We start from the raw sequence: 16,704 nt of genomic DNA, 5'->3' as shown, positions 1-16,704 counted from the left end.
TCTTCTACTTTCGTTTGAGTTTCATACTTTAATTTAGTTTTTATGAATATTCATATTTACACATTATTATAGAAATATATAATTATAATTTTTTTTAAGGATTAAATATGTTTTTAGTCCCTCAAATTTAAGACAAATTTGTTTTTGGTCCTTTAAATTTAAAATTGTTGTTTTTAGTCCCTATAATTTTCAAAAATATTGTTTTAGTCCCTTAAGTCACTAATAACATATTTGAAAATGACTAATTATGATAGTTATGCAATATCAACTGGATTTAATGTGATATTTTCACTAATAGGGACATGAATAAGTAAATTTTATGCAATAATATTTGATAAATTTCTTAACAAAATTTGAATATAAGGACTAAAATAAGATTTTTTGAAATTACAAGGACTAAAAATAACAATTTTAAATTTGAGGGACCAAAAATAGATTTACCCTAAATTTGAGGGACTAAAAACATATTTAAACCTTTTTTTTAATTTCTTAATTTTATTTTATTATATGTACATCTCTTTAAATCAAACCAAACTTAAATTAACCTATCTTTGATTGGTTTGATTCATCACAATTGATCAATTGTCATAATTGGTTTTAATTGATTTGCTTTCAATTCAGGTAGACTATATTTTGTTCATACTTGTATGAACTTCAGCCGTACTAATCCAACCTATGGTTTTTAATAGATTTTGGTTCCTCAAAATTCAGATATATTATAGAAGAGCCAAATTCATCTCAACATAATCTTTGAATCAAACTCTTTTAAAGTGGGTTTTAGAAACAAACTAAATAATTTTAATTGTTAATGAAAGAATGAATGGAAAATATTATGTATACACAAACAACAAATCATAATTGTGTTAAAATATAAACAGTTGATGAAAGACTCAACATATGATACTACTTACTTTATTATGGTTACTTAATTTAGATGAGCTAAACAGATAATTTTTTTTTCCAACATGGTTTAACCAAACATAATTCCTAGAAGATGACATCGAGATTAATGAAACTTTTCTTACACCTTTATTTGATATATTTTCAAGATGATAATACTCTTGCTTAATTAAACTTCACGTTTAACAGTTAGCATTTCATTGTTTTCTTCAAATTTCGTTGATTTCACAAGTGTAAGCCAGAAATAAATATTTATGACAGTTTAATATATAGTCAACTTACGAGTTTTTAATAACTTGAATTATATTGTATCTATAATCTATAACAATATTCCTGCCAGTAACAATAATAAAGATGATAATTGAGGATAAGTTTTAAAGCGTATGCAATCACCCTGTCCGAAAGTATATTGATAATTAAAAATTTGCAAATATTTTTTGCATTATCGTAAAACATCAACAATGGAGAGTTTTAGTTTTAATAATATATGTTGCTCATGTGGCACGCAGGCTATACAGTAACAGTAATCCATATACAAGGCGTTAATTCAATCCAAGCAGTTTGGTGAAAAGATATGAAACAGGCCATTATTACTGTATATTTCTCTGGAGAATTGAGGGAGAATCCGATCCACTTGACATGAACACTAGGAAGTTGTACATATATTCAAACCAAGAGGAATTAGAAAGGATCACTGTTAGGAGAGTAAGTTGTTATAAACGGGATAATACGAATCTAATCCAAGTTCATCTAACACCCGTGGTGTAGCCCACAAATATGAAGAGTGCCCCTCGATGTGATCTGTCACGTCAACCTGCAAATCAAAGGAACCATTTTACAAAAAAGAATCGAATCCAATGAACTATGAATGCTAGTTTACAAGACAAAATAGCAACTTGCAAATGTACCCAAAATTAACAAAAAAAACAGCAACTGGTAACAATAGTCATGCACAGCCAAGGTAATGGTGAAAAAACTAACATTTTGGATCCCAGGAATATCGACAGGTTGGATTCCAGCCAATCCTTGAGAAAGTAGACTGCACAAAATTAATAGATTAGTTTCTACTGTCTACTAAAAAGTCTACAAATATAATTAAAATTATTCTATTCAAACTTAGGAAGCATGCTCTGTCAGTAAGAAACAACCGTGTCAAGTCACATGACATTCTACCACCTATTTCTGTGTCCAGATAGGTTAGATGAGACAGTGCTCACACACAAAAAACGTATCATGCAAAAATTGACCACGGTCACCAGAACTTCAAGGATCCCAAATCCCAATATTAGATGAAACAGAGTCGATGAAAATTCGGAATGCAGTTCTCTGTTATTGCAGAATTAGAATGGCGTAACTCAACTTCATGTGTAAAACTGCATTTAAATTATTTGGTCCAAGGATTATGTGGTGAGAACCACGAATACAAACTCGTAACATTCTTTCATTATTCAATTTTGATTGTGAAGTGAATCTTTGGAAGAATTAATCGGTTCATATAGTTTATGCACTATTGATCAACTGGAATAATCCGACAACACCGCAGAGTTCTACCACTAAATTCTTGTGTACCTGGCGCGGAAAGCAACTCCAAGCATCCAGTCATTTCTTGAATAGGCATTTACAAATCTTCCTGCAACCATCTACAGAATACCAGGATCTCATAGTAATTAATGAAAACTACATTTCTATCATACATGTGAGACTGAGAAGTTACTATTTAAGAGAAAAACTAACATCCCCATCTACCTTTCTAGCAGCTTCCCAATTCTCATCCTTGATCGCAATGGGTGCTCCAAGAAGAACAACTCTCTCTACCAGTTCAGCTGCCAATAAACAAAAGCAGCACCTCAAAATCGATAAGAAACGGCACATCTTATTTAACAGATAAACACAAGAGCCCCCACAGAAATGATAACATGTTTACTCATAACCTGATGAAAAGTTTAAGGGGGTAAAAATCTTATCCTTCGAGAGACAGTCAACAAGATTAAAAGATACATACCACTGTTCTCTGTTTCAGCCAAAAACTCAAGACACTTGAAAATAACTCTAGCCCCAAGTGAGTAACCTACAAGTGTCACAGGCCTGAAACTTAAAGATTAAAAATTTGCATATTCCAAAATTTCATAGGAGCTAAATTTTTAAAGAAACTTTGAAATAAGCTCAACACCTATTTCCCTGCAATCCTCCCAATAATACTTCAGCAAGCAACTTTCCTGCCTTGTCTGTTCTGAAAAGTGAAATTATCTTAGACAAACAGGATTAATTGCAAACTAAGAATGGAAACTGTCTGTAATAATTTTTTTTATTGAAATAGACAAAAATTGAAAACATCACCCCTTCGTGAGTCTTTTATTTAAAAAAGAGAGATAGACATAAACAGATAACATCCATGGCATGCCAAAACAACTCAACATCCCAAAGTTTATCCACTACTTGCCAGAAAATGATGACATTTAACATGGAAGATGTATTGGGGTTATTTTGTCTAAGGGGATATTTTATATCAAGAGGAGGATTATAACTTTGTTATTTTTTTTTATAAGATTATTTCACACACAACTTTACAATGATAAGATATTGTCTACTTTGCGCCTAAGTCTTCATAGTTTTGCTTTTGGTTATTATTCAAAAGACCTTTCAACCATTGGAGTATGTATGTGTTTTATAAACTATTATTTCTCTTCTTATGTTATCGATGTGGAAGTATATTTGTATCCCAATAATCCTCCCCTCAAACAAAAGACCTAACATACCTTTATATATTATTTTATCACTATTGGGGGATTTCACACACAACTCCGTAATGATGAGATATTATCCGTTTTGAGCCTAAGTCCTCACAATTTTACTTTTGGTTATCACCCAAAAGATCTCTCAATTATTGGAGTATGTATGCTTTATAAACTATTTGTTCTCTTCTTATATTATCAATGTAAGATCTTGTTTGTATCCCAACAAGATAATATAGTGTTATCAAACCTATATGGAAGGAAAAGCATAAATGATATGATCTAACCAAGCTTCCCCCAAGATGAAAATAATTCAAATCAAATTAGTCTAATACGATTGCCAACTTCCATGACTGTTTATCAAGTTTATAAAACACTATCATTATCCACTATTACCAAGCAATTTCACGCTATGTGCAATCCCGCAAAAACAATCGAAACCCTTGAATTGCATGTGTGCCATTAAGTAACAAATAGCAAGTAAACACTTTTCCTTTTAATATGAAAAAGTCCTATATGCGTACAATCAATAGATGAGAGTAAACCTGTCAATAGCAATTGTCCATATGCTGTCTATGAATTCAGTTGCTGCAAATAATGCTGCTGGCCAAGCCAATGCAGTTAAAAGAGCATGCATGACAGTCATCATTGCCCCTTGCTTCATCAGCTCCGTTGCAATTCCTAAAGCAAATCAGCAATAATGGCATCAATAATATACATCTCAACTTAAATATACTACACATAAGTAAGGATTAATCTAGTCTAAAATGGTTTTATCACTTTAGAGAATAAAGTAATCACATCTTTACCATTTAAAAGTTTAATGACTCAGATATAATCATTATTAAAATTTTGAGAACTTAAAATAAAAAAATTAAACAAAATAATGCACATTAAAATTTTCCCTTTTTATGAGCACACTCCGGCACTGCCACAAGCACCACCAACATCACCACAATCACTGCCATAACTGTTACCACAATTGTTGTTTTCATCATCGTCGCACTACTGTCACTACCACCAGCGTTGCCACCGCTGCACCACCATTGTTGCCACTGTCATCATCATTACTACCGCAATGGTGGTGACAGGGTGGCAATAGAGGCAACAATGGTAGTAGTGGCATTGACAATAATAATGTTTGGGTAGTGGTAGTGCTGGTGGTGGCAACAATGTCGATGGTGGTGATTGTTTAATTTTAATTTTTTTTAAGTTTGCAAAATTTTAATTATAACTAAATTTGAGCCATTAAATATTTAACGGTAAAGATGTGGTCACTTTGTTCTTTAAAGTGATAAGACCGCTTTAGAGGAGTCAAATCCCAAGTAAAAGCAGCCTGGAACCCAAACCAATTACTTGAAGTAAGCCAATTCTGAATTGCAGTGCTCAGGGCAATTAGATTCTTGGACTCCCACTGTAGTGCATACCTAACTTTAGCAAGGCCATATGAAATGTCATTTGTGTAGCAAGGTTCATAATTATGTTGATCTTTGGAAACAATTGTTTCTTCTGGAGAAATAATCACCTATTTTCAAAACTCTCTAGGAAGATAGTAAAAATAAGGGGTTATTTCTCCAAAATAAGTTGGTCAAAAATATTACAATTTTCAAAATGAAGAGAAACTGCAGAAAATTGTGATAAAACTTAATACCGTATTTTTGCATGAAATGTTGCCCTTGGCCAATGAAAAATCATATTCAACCAGAATATTCACAATTTTATCAACTACTTTTCCCTTAATAATGATTAACCAAACATAACCATTTTAGGAGAAGGAAAATGGGAATTATGTGTAGTGTACCTCTCTAAGTTGTCATTCAGTCCTTCCCATGGCCTTATAAAATCGTCATCCTCAAAGATAAATCCAGAGATCATGATCTCAACCCCAAGCCTCTACGAGTAGAAGCCAAATAAGAATCTAATTTGAATCAATAAACTAAATGCAAAAATAGTTATAGATAATATAAAAAAGGTTACACAAAGTTTACACATGTGTTCTCCTCTGTATACAGATCATAACGCAGGTAAGAAATAGTCACCAGAAAGTGGAAATGTGAAATCAATAAAAACTTACACCTTGGTTATGGTTTTCTCCTATAGCTTTGAATTCAAACTCATCAACATCCCCAACTCTCCTAGCCATTTTGGTTCCAGTGAGTCCAGCTCCAGCAGCTAGTGAAACAAAGTGATATATAAAAGATTTTCATTATATAAAACAGGAGCAACACCAAAAGTACTACAGTAAAGAAGAAAAAACTGCAAAAAAAGAGAGTTGTTTGTTTGTCCTATAGATCATAAACATATCCCAATAATATATAACTAGCATGTGCTGCAAAGGAATATTGTATATTAATGGCTAAACGTAGTCTCCACTTGTGTCACAGTTAGAAATCAATTATCATACCTTCTAATGAAAAATACACATTCAATGCAATTTCTCTCTCAGTTTTTTCAAAATCAATTCTACTTCAACGCCAAAGGCCAAACTAAAGCAAACATACTGACTTCTGGATAATACATATAGGCAGTATTAAAGGGCATGCATGCTTAACTCCGGATTATTTAAGATTAAAGAAAATTCCCATGTAACTTTTATAACTCCTCTTGAAAAAGGCCATTCAAAGATTTCCTTTTGCAGCTTGACTGACAGTTATCTAACTTATTTCATTGAAGCAATTACTGTAAATAACCAAGCCTTTTTCTACTAGGTGTATTGGTTACAAGGTCAAACAACGCCATAAAGCAATAACTGTAAGCTTGTTAATCAGTAAATTGTAGCAACAAAAATGCAAGTTGATCAGTAATGTAGCACAAAAACTACCATATTGAGAACCAACCCAAAACCCTAAATTGAACATAATGCACCACTAAGATGCATAAACGTATGAATAATGACTAACTAGTTTGTGGCCGTGATAGTATCCTTAAACAACACTGGAAATTCACAAAAGGCTACTCACTTTCTATATCAATTGAAGAAATAAACTAAATAGAACAACATGAGAAGACTCTAGTAAAATCCAATCACATATAAGTAATATATACCTCCAAATGATGCAGCAACAGCAACAGAACCAGCAACAGTTCCAGCAGCACTAGCAGCTGCAGCAAATCCACTTGCTCCGATAACAGGGATCAGAGTACCCAAAGTTGGAGCCAAAGCACCAAGTCCTGCAGCAATTGCTGGGGCAGCTAATCCTGTTTGATGCATAAAAACAAAAACAATCAAATTCAATCTACAAGGAAATTTATTCAATTTGTAATTATATATTCCAGAACACAGAAAAGATGTTAAGGTATTCATACCACCAGTAATAGCCATCAAAGTTCCCCCAGTTAAGGCAGCAGCACCAATAATACCACCCCTCTTCCATTTAGCCCACTTGCTTTCTTTTGCCTGAGTTTCTTCTTTACTTGACTCTTGCTCTTTAATGAAAGCCATTGCAGAACTAGAAACTAATGTCTCAATGGCTTCCTACAAAGTGAAGATTCATCTTCATCACTAGAAAATATGGAACCAATAAAAGTGATTTTTTTTTAACAAGAGACGATTTAAAGCAAAGCTTATAGTATATCCCCCCATATAGAAGTAGGCTGAATAAGTAACTTAAATATCAAGGGGGAGTGTATAGGCAATTTTCACCAAAGTGAAGTTCTTGCCATGTAAAAAAAAATTCCCCTACAATTATATCTCATGATCGCCTCAATTTATCAAAAGTTTTTTCCCAAATCACATGTTACTATGTTAGTTACCAATTAAATGATTCGTTCACCAACCATTTTTGTCCACTTGATATCAAGCCAAGTTGCCAGCAGTCGTAGAGAGACACGATGTCGAGCATCATAGCCCTTTCTCCTCTGCCTATATTTCTTGTTATTTTCGTCTAAATCTGACAGACAGGCAGAGAGAAGTTCGTAGAGCACTGTCAGCTTCCTCTGATAGCTGAGAATCATTACCTCTTCAACTGGACACTCATCAATATAACCATCGATAGATCCCTCATGTGGCTCTTCACAGTCAAGGAAAGGAGTACTTGTACCTGTCCTCGACTGGGTTTCTAATTTTATATCTACCTTCTCAGAATTTGGTTCAGCATCAGCAGTTGAAAACTTTTCACGGCATTGGTGCTCATATTCACGTAACTTTTTCCTTCTAGACCTGGGAGAATCTGAATTCATTTCCAGCCTAAGTACCATGGCATCAACGGCTTCTGACAAAGCAAGTTCTTGATCTGACCTTTGGGAAGAATCATCATCAAGTTCCTCTGATAATAGTCTCAAGAACTGTGAAATTCACATACATTATCCTTAAGTAATGCCTTGGAAAAAAGCATATTATAAAAGAAATGATAACAAAAAGAGTGATGCCATGCAGCACCAAACTTTTTAGACAAAAGACACTCAATCCAATGTGGCAGTTATTAGAGAAGGGAAAAAGTGGAGTCAGTAACAAAACATTTGAATGCAAAACCATGAATACATTATTAGTAATTTACAAGCATACTATGGTTGTGTTTGGTTTTCAGTTGGGAGATCCCATTCCCAATATATATTCAAAAATTAAAACTCAAAATGTTATTTGGAAATAAGCTGAATGTTTGAGACAACACTTAAATCTGCAAGCAACTTCTTTCTGAAAAATAAGCTAGCTTTATGAAGCCGGAAATTTATGACATAATTATTTTTTAACAAATTTTTTTAAGTTGATATATTACCAAAAAAAAAAACTGATTTTTTATAATATCCGAACAGAATTAAACATTTAAAGTCGTTTTTCAAAATATTTATCCAAACAAAATTTCATTTCGAATATAATCAATTACAATAATAATAGATTATTCATGTAATTGATTATTGAAATAGTATGATTTTCATAATTTTGAGAAACACACTTTAAATGTAAACCGTTTTGTCTGAACTATTATGGCTTCAAACAGGGTTTTGCAAAGTTGAATGGAATCATGCAGTGGGACTTAAAAGTAGAAAGACGCACTGGTCCGACGTGACGTGTAGCTGAAGCAGAGCCAGCAGTTTCCTCGAGTCCAGACCAAGCTGCGGAATCAATATCTAGGTACCTGCTCGACACACGCACAAGCCACAACAATTGGATTCTCTTATTCGGAATATGAATGAAGAGAAGAGAAGAGAAGAGAAGACATACTTGAAAACAGGACGGAGCAAAGCGGAATGGTGATGGGCCCAAAGGTTGGGGTCTTCGGAAACTGCGACAGGGCTTTCACTTTCACAAGGGAAGTCGTCGGTGGATAGGCCCAGAGGGTGAGTCTGGTGAAGTTGGGCCTGATGCAGAGCCAGCCCAAACAGCGCTCCCGCTGCGTACCTCTGCGTCGCCGTCAGATACGACGTCGCCGCCATCAACACCAGATCGTCGTCGTTTTGATCACGCCAATTCTGATTTTGATTCTCCCACTTCTTTCACCGTACCGTCGAGGTGAAGGAACTTCCTAATCCTCACTCTCTCTTCGCACGCGCTTCGTTTCGGAATTTCACAGACTTTTCTCTCTGTTTTCTTACATTACTCGTTCAAAAAATTCTTTTCTTTCTCTACCACATTTTCTTCTTTTCTTTAAAAACCTTTTTCTTTTGCTTCGCATTTGGCACCATGAATAAGTCTTATTAGTTTATTTAAATAAACTTTTATTAAAACCAAACGTGAGAAACACAAGGAAACTGAATGTATAAATAGAATTAAATTAAAATATAATAAGAGTTAATCACTTATAAACCGTTAGTGTGAAACTTTTTTTACACTGTAATGTTTATAATGACATAGCACAATTAAGAGATATAATTAGTTACCAGTGTAAAAAAACTTTACATTGTTAATGTATAGGTGATTAACTTATACGGGAAGATATCCATTTATTTTAAAATTAAATTTTTTAAATTTATTATACTTAATAATTTATATTTTATATTAAATTTTAATAATTTAATTATTATATTAAAAAAAAGTAATACATAAATTAAATTTATAAATTTTAAATTATTTAATATTTTATTTAATTAATTAAAATTGACGTATATATATATATATATGATAAATTTAATGTTATCAAATAAGTTAGCTAAAAAATTTATTAATCTTAGTAAATTAGATAATTATGTATTATATATAAGAATGGAGGTAATAATCTTTTTTATTATTTTAGATCATTTGCATTTTTTTAATTCTTACCATTAACTTTAATTGTTTAATTTTAGTTTTTTTTTTTTTTTTTAAAAGAAACAATCTTAATGCAATTCATTCATAATCTTTTGGAATATACAATGAGAAATATAGTTAAAATTATACAAATCAGCATATGAATTAATTATTTTTGACAAAAGATGGGCAACCGAATTTGTTTTTCTCCTAACAAAACAAACCTTATAATTACTAAGGAAAAGTAATAGGTTTTTACACTTGCCAATGATGGAACCGAATTTAGTAAGATCAAAATGAATATGGTTAATACTTGTAACTATTTGTTGACAATCCACCTCAAAGGAAATTGAATCCAATTGAAAACTTGAGACTCACTCGAGGGCTTGAAGAAAAGTAGATGCCTAGCATTCATGAGGCTCGAGCATAAATGGATAAAAGTTAGTCTTAACCTTCATAAAAGAGTCTTCCCAGTATGAAGACAAAAGTCAACTCCAAATGAATCCTTAGCAACAAACAAAGTTGCATTTACATTGCACTTGAGCTCATCCGCTTTGTGGGGAATCCACCTAGAGAGATGAGGTTGTCTGGTGGTTTATTGGGATAACAATTTGTGGTTGCACACCTAATTCCAATCAGCAAGACTGGTTTTAGCTCTCAACTTTATTTCTTGTGGGTTCTAAGGAGATCCTATTTCTACTTGTCTAAATACTCCAAGCTAACATGACAAATTAGTAATTTCATAAGGAACGCCAAAGGAAGTCTTTCCACAACTCTTTCCATGTGCCAATAGTATATATATGGTTATAATTCAAGACATGACGCATGCATGCATGATAGGCAAATTTAACAATAAAACAACCATTTCTACTCCATTTTCATATTCACCGATCGATACTAAACACATCAACCAGAGGGGTACTAAGGATAGCAACATAGTCCTTTTCATTGAAAATGTCTTTCATAGTATCAATTTTCCAACAATAGTTATCTAGATCAATGAGATCATTCACTTTCCTACCAAGCAAATCGGGAATAATAGACGAGTTGATCTTATTTTATGGGAGTTTTGTCTTTACCAAGGTTCACCCCAAACAGGAATTTTTTCCCACTACCAACTCTCCAATGGAGGCCATCAATAAAAAAAGGTCTAGAGCTCCAAATACTCTTTTAGGTGAATCTAGGATTGTAGCCTAAAGGAGCAGTCAAGAAATCTGATTTGGGATGATATTTTGCTTTGTAAAGTTTACTAATTAGATAATCAAGATTGGTATATCAAGCGCCAGACTTGCTTACTCAACAACGTCAAGTTAAAAGCGTGAATGTTTCTAAAACTGATGCCCTTATAATCCTTCTTAATGGCTAGATTCTCCCAATGTAATTAGTTAATTCCTTTGGTATAACTCAAGTTCGAACTCCACCAAACTTGTTCAAGATTCTCTCAAGCTCCAAGCAAAGAGTCTGAGGGAGGAGATAGATACTCATGACATAGGAAGGAATAGCCTGCAAAATAGATTTGAGTATAACCTCCTTCCCAGCTCTAGATAAGGGCCTATTACTCCAAGAGAGAATTTTTTTCTAAAGAAGATCTTAATTCATTAATTATTATATAAGTTATGTTAAAAATATTACAAGTAGTGATTATGTCTTACACAGCAGTAATATTTTAAAAGTAAATTAGTCAACTAAAAAGTTAATATAATATTAAAAGTAACAAAAATGTTTTAATATATTAAAAATTAAATTAAATTACATTTTCCATTCTTTTATTTTCATTGATCTACAATTTTAATTCTCTCTTTCAAAATAAAGACAAGACATTTAGTCTCTTAAATTTTAAAATATAAAATTTAGTCTTCTCATCAAATTAATATATTAATCATTAACGTTTAAATAATATGACACTAATAAAACATTACTTTGATTACCTTAATATTCTTTACTTTGTTACTCGAATCAGCTTTAAACAAACTAGATTCAATAGTAAAGACTAAAATAAAACATTAAGAAAATGTCGTGAATCTAAGGATTTTGAAGAAAATATGTATACTATAAATTATTAGTTTCTCTGAAATTTTGAAGGAAAGATTAATACCGATTTGTCCGACAATGAAACCTAAGGGAGTTCTTCACATTTAAAATTCAATGAGATTACAGAGCAGAATAGACAAGACTACGAAAAACCCTAACGCTCTTTCTTTTCTTAATTAACAAACAAACAACGATGGAAGGCGAAAGGTTGCTGTTTGCAAAGAATGCTGTTATAAACAGGATAATATGTATCCAATTCAAGTTTATCTAAGATCTGTGTAGCCTAAAGATAAGAAAAAGGCCCTTCAACATAATCTGTCAGGTCAACCTGCAAATCCAAAGAGCCAATTTAGAAAAATATCCAAATTCAGTAAATCATGAATGATGCTAGCAAAATAATGAAATATCCTAATTATACAAAATATAATAGCAACTTGTTAAAATAGTATGCAAAGCAAATAAAATGGAGAACTAACTTACAATTAGGATCCCAGGAATATTGAACGGTTGGATTCCAGCTAATCTTTGAGAAAGTAGACTGCATCAAATTAATAGGTTAGATTCTACTTTCTGATCGACAAAAAGGTAATTTTTAAAAGTAAATTAAAAAAATATGAAACTAGTGGAAGGGTTTTCATAGACTGATGCTGTTCTTTGTACGCACCTCAACTTCTGAACCCTTTGATGAATGCTCCGCAGATGTTCTTTGATGATGATATACATCCGCTTGCTTAAACGGTTCATCTGGTGTTGTGGTTTGAGATGGTAATTGTAAATCACCGGAGGAGCTAAGTGCATCTCCTTTACCTGCTTCAAGCATGGGGCTAAACTCATCTGCAAAACTAAGACAATCAGTTATAGAACCGTCAGCCAACTCCTCGCCACATTTCATGATTGAAGTGGGAGATTCCAAGCCACCAAATGTTTCCATTGCCTCCACTTCAGCCAACAGATCTGAAACTGACTCTTCCAAATCATTTGCTTCGCCAAAGATTGAACACAGCCATGTATTTAAGTTGTTACAATCAGGATGAGCTACATCAGGGGCTCTCCAGTTCTGACCAGAAGATAGCCCTGAATTCTCCTCACTCTCTGATTGTTTCTGACAACATTGCCCACTGTTACTTTGACCCTCAGAAATTCTGTTTAAGTCAAAATTTCCATCATCTGGAGACTTTATCTCAATCTTCTGAACTTCCATTAATTTATCAGAAGGATTCTCATTCAATTTCTCAGAAAATGCAGTTGAAGGTATAGAGTTGACTGGTGGGCAGTCCTGAGAAGACAATACAAGGGGGGCGTCATGACAGGAAATTTCGCATTTGGATGACTCCTCCTTCCTTTCAAAATTTCCGCTTTGCCCCTCATTTTTATTCCCATCTGCTTGTATAGTCCAACCAGGAGACTGAGAATGCCAACCATTGCTCCTAACAGATTCATCTTTACCATTAGATTGTGTACTAGTATTGGCCACTTTTTGCTCCCCACCATGCTCGACAATTTGGTGGATTGCAGAATTTTCATTCCTTGTCACGTTCTCAACACAATCCTGACTATTTTCCTTATTTTCTGAAGTAATATTGGACCCCAAAGACAGCTGTTCACTGTTGTATGGCAATGACACATTTTTTGAATACTTCCCACTCAGCACATCAGTTAACAATGTAGAGTTATCTAGTGTCTCATCTATCCTCCATACTTTGAGATCTGGAGGAAAATACCCGCTTGCATTCCATTTATACAGCTGTAATAAAGAGAAAGGTCCTTGAACTTTCCCGGTTGGATCCTGATAGTGCCATGGTTTATCATCAACAAAATCACTGATAGACAGCACCCTCCCTGAAGAGACTAGTGATGAAACATCCACAGCAGCAACAGATGCTTCTAATCTTGCAACTCCTGCATTAGAGAAACCATCCCAATTATGTCTAATAACTACTTCTCTTAGCCTTATTTATCAAATTATTTGATTCTATTCTATGTCTATACAAGAAAATAAAGTTCATAGGAAGTTAGAACAATAAAACTAAAACAGTACCTTTGCATGGATTTTTAGCTTGAAGGATCTCATCAAAAGTCAAACATAGCTTCTCCTTCAAATAAGTCCAGTACACCTTGAAAAGATACTCCCAGCTGCTCTTGTCATCAAAATCCACATCACACTATATAAAAGTAACAACGAAAGAAAAGAATTAGACTATCACGTATCATTAAGTAAACTGTTCCACCCATCCCTCTTTTAGTCCACCTCCCCTAACACACAGAAGGGGGTCAGTAATCATGTATCGTATATAAGAATATTTAACATACCACTGACTTATCTCCCTGGTCGCAATTCTCTATCAGCATTATAGTCCTCTTGCAGATTCCACACAAACCTTTATTTTCTCTGACACAGACAAAATCAGCTTTTTTTGTGCATCCCTTGCACAAAGAATATGTACAAGTATAGCACATATTATGCGATCCCTTCCCACAAATGCTACATATATGCCAACCTAAGGAGTACAGAAAAATAAATGTTTATTAGAGGAAAGATATGCCATTTAATACAAACTAAAAGAGGAGCGAATGAGCACAGATTGGCAAATGTAACAATTGCAAAACTCTTTTAAAAGAGATAGTAAGTTAATATCATTGAAGAACATTGAGTTGATCTGTATAATCAAAGACATATATCCAAATATTCTAAACAAAAACACAGAAAAGAAGAGAAACGTGCAAAGGAAATCTACATGCTACTATATAAAACAATCTATGCAAGAGGCTCCCATATCAGTAGTATATGCATTCCCCCACCCTTCCAAATTAACACTCCCACAACACAATCATATCATCAGTTGATCAGCCCTATCTTTAATTTTCAAAAGTTCCGATGGAAAATTTCATTTACGAATGACCAGATTGCATTTAAGCAATAAAACATAAGTTAATAACTTCCGGTTTCAAAATTCTGATTTAATTCAAATATCTATTATCTGAGGTAAACAAGTAAAAGATCCTGTAACTCAAGTATTTTAATTAGAACTCCTCAGTTAACATTAATCACCAAGTACACAATATAGTAACTATAATCAACCATTAATATTATTCCTCCTGTTTCAAAAACACGTAGAGCAATCGAAATCCAATTCAGTTGCATGTCAATTAGGGTAAGCCAACAAAACAACACACACAGGTAAAGAATGAACACGGTTTAAAAAGCAACATACCACAATTCCATTTAGCCTTCGAGCGAAAAAAAGCCTCGTCTCGCTTAATACACGACGGATGATAAGCTTTAGGACATCCCCTAAAAAGAAAGAGAGAGAGAGAGAGCGTGTGAGAGAGAATTAGATAAACCCTTTAATGATTACAGCTAAATAAAGAAACCCTCACTCGCAGTGTAAAGCCCCAAAGCGAAAACAGAATTCACAAAACCTCAACTCAATTATCCAAAAATCGAGGAACCATAAAACACGGCGACTCACCGGCGATCGCAGAGGACGAGGCTTCCGCCGTCGAAGCATATGAAGCAAACATCCTCCTCGTCCCTCTTCTGCCTGGACGCCGGCGGCGTCGTTTTGACGACGCGGTCTCCCTTGGCCGGACGTCCACGTTTCCGCTTCAAAACGGCGACGCAAGACCCGTCGTTTTGGTCAACGTCGCGAGCCTCCGCGACAGGGGCTCCAAGCAGCTGCGAGTTCTCCAAGTCACCGGCGCCGCGGAGCGAAACCTCCGCCGGTGGGGGTTCCGGGGGGTGCTGAAGGTGCGGTTCCATGGAAGAATCGAATCGGAGAGAATCAGAGATAAGGGAACATGAATTGGGGAGAGTGAGAGAGAAACCCTAACAGAGGATTTGGGAATTAGGAATTGGGAATTGGGCGTGGTCGGTCTGATGTAGTGAGTGGGCACACGGAATTGAATTGAAATATGGACTTGGTGCAGATGTAAGGAGACTTGTTTCTTTCTTTCTTCTTTCCTTTTTTCTTTTTTTTTTTTTTTAAGAGAAAAAATTAATTTCTTGCCTTTTCGCTTTTACCTTTCGTGACTCTATATATTAAATTATTAATTAATGTTTTTTTTTTTTTGATACTTGATATTAGTATTAATTGATTACTGTTTATACATGGTTCTCATAATCCATTGAGATTGTGAATGAATGGACAAAAGCGACTCTTACGTGTGTCCGATTCTGCGTTTCTCGAACAGCACGTGGTTAGTTGTTACCGAGGAAACGCCACTCATTGTGGCTGGGGCCCACTTCGCTATTATGTTCAACGCCAAAAACATGATCCAAATGGACCAAAATCCTTTTCTAGTATTCTTCTTCTTTTGCCATATGCAGACTCAATATATTATTCTTATACATTAGCATTATAATAATCACAAGATTTAGATGGTGAATTGTATATAGAATCTGATTTATGGTTTTCTAAATTAAAATCACATTTTAAGGTAAGCTTTTTCTTTTTTTGGGTTGAATCAAATTCTAAGACGAGTTTTAAGATCCAACAAAAATAAATGAAAAAATAAACTATGTTGGTTAAGGTAATTTTTTTTTAAAAAGAAATAACTCATTGAATTTATTAAAGTTTTATTTTAAAAATATTTTTTAAATATAAATGTATCTGTTAAATTATCATGGTTAATTTCTGTTATATTTGATTAGTGACTCGATGATAAATCTAGTTATAAGGGAAAAATTCGTTGCATTAAATATTACTCATTTACTAATTAATATCTTTTTATTTTTGCAAAAAAAATATATGGATAATAAATTATGTATATTAACCGTTGTATTTACATGAGAATAATGTGAATATTGAATGGTGGTGATAAGTGATTTTGGTATTTGTATTGTCTAGGGAATATTGTGGGTAAAATATGTTTATTGAT

General features: G+C 33.7%; 2 protein-coding genes across 5 annotated transcripts; both read right to left on the bottom strand.

Annotated features, from left to right (window-relative positions):
* Positions 1 to 1,272: 1,272 nt before the first annotated feature.
* LOC109800141 (transmembrane and coiled-coil domain-containing protein STS1) lies at positions 1,273 to 9,329 on the bottom strand. Of its 4 annotated transcripts, XM_020360855.3 has the most exons (15): positions 8,794 to 9,304; positions 8,626 to 8,707; positions 7,410 to 7,916; positions 6,939 to 7,107; positions 6,678 to 6,830; positions 5,707 to 5,804; positions 5,434 to 5,525; positions 4,989 to 5,059; positions 4,178 to 4,313; positions 3,071 to 3,130; positions 2,903 to 2,985; positions 2,647 to 2,723; positions 2,470 to 2,540; positions 1,882 to 1,939; positions 1,273 to 1,714 (listed from the first exon to the last, which is right to left on the bottom strand). In XM_020360855.3, the coding sequence occupies exons 1-15, from the start codon at positions 9,003 to 9,005 to the stop codon at positions 1,598 to 1,600; spliced, it is 1,986 nt and encodes a 661-aa protein (XP_020216444.1). In that variant the 5' UTR covers positions 9,006 to 9,304; the 3' UTR covers positions 1,273 to 1,597. The 4 variants fall into 4 exon arrangements, 1 of the variants encoding a protein (XP_020216444.1); XR_003804308.2 differs by lacking the exons at positions 1,273 to 1,714; positions 1,882 to 1,939 and having other exon boundaries at positions 2,478 to 2,540; positions 2,903 to 2,968; positions 8,794 to 9,324; XR_014430751.1 differs by lacking the exons at positions 1,273 to 1,714; positions 1,882 to 1,939; positions 2,470 to 2,540 and having other exon boundaries at positions 2,651 to 2,723; positions 2,903 to 2,968; positions 3,071 to 3,125; positions 8,794 to 9,329.
* A 2,495-nt stretch (positions 9,330 to 11,824) lies between these two features.
* LOC109800765 (uncharacterized) lies at positions 11,825 to 15,743 on the bottom strand. The gene is made up of 7 exons (XM_020361626.3): positions 15,297 to 15,743; positions 15,039 to 15,118; positions 14,137 to 14,324; positions 13,865 to 13,988; positions 12,491 to 13,725; positions 12,307 to 12,364; positions 11,825 to 12,154 (listed from the first exon to the last, which is right to left on the bottom strand). The coding sequence occupies exons 1-7, from the start codon at positions 15,584 to 15,586 to the stop codon at positions 12,150 to 12,152; spliced, it is 1,980 nt and encodes a 659-aa protein (XP_020217215.1). The 5' UTR covers positions 15,587 to 15,743; the 3' UTR covers positions 11,825 to 12,149.
* Positions 15,744 to 16,704: the final 961 nt, after the last annotated feature.

Source organism: Cajanus cajan, chromosome 11, assembly GCF_000230855.2.
Source record: "Cajanus cajan strain Asha chromosome 11, NIPB_CcT2T_4, whole genome shotgun sequence".
NCBI lineage: Eukaryota > Viridiplantae > Streptophyta > Magnoliopsida > Fabales > Fabaceae > Cajanus > Cajanus cajan.
The sequence above is the reverse complement of the archived record's forward strand: the minus strand, read 5'-3'. Positions and strand labels throughout refer to the sequence as shown.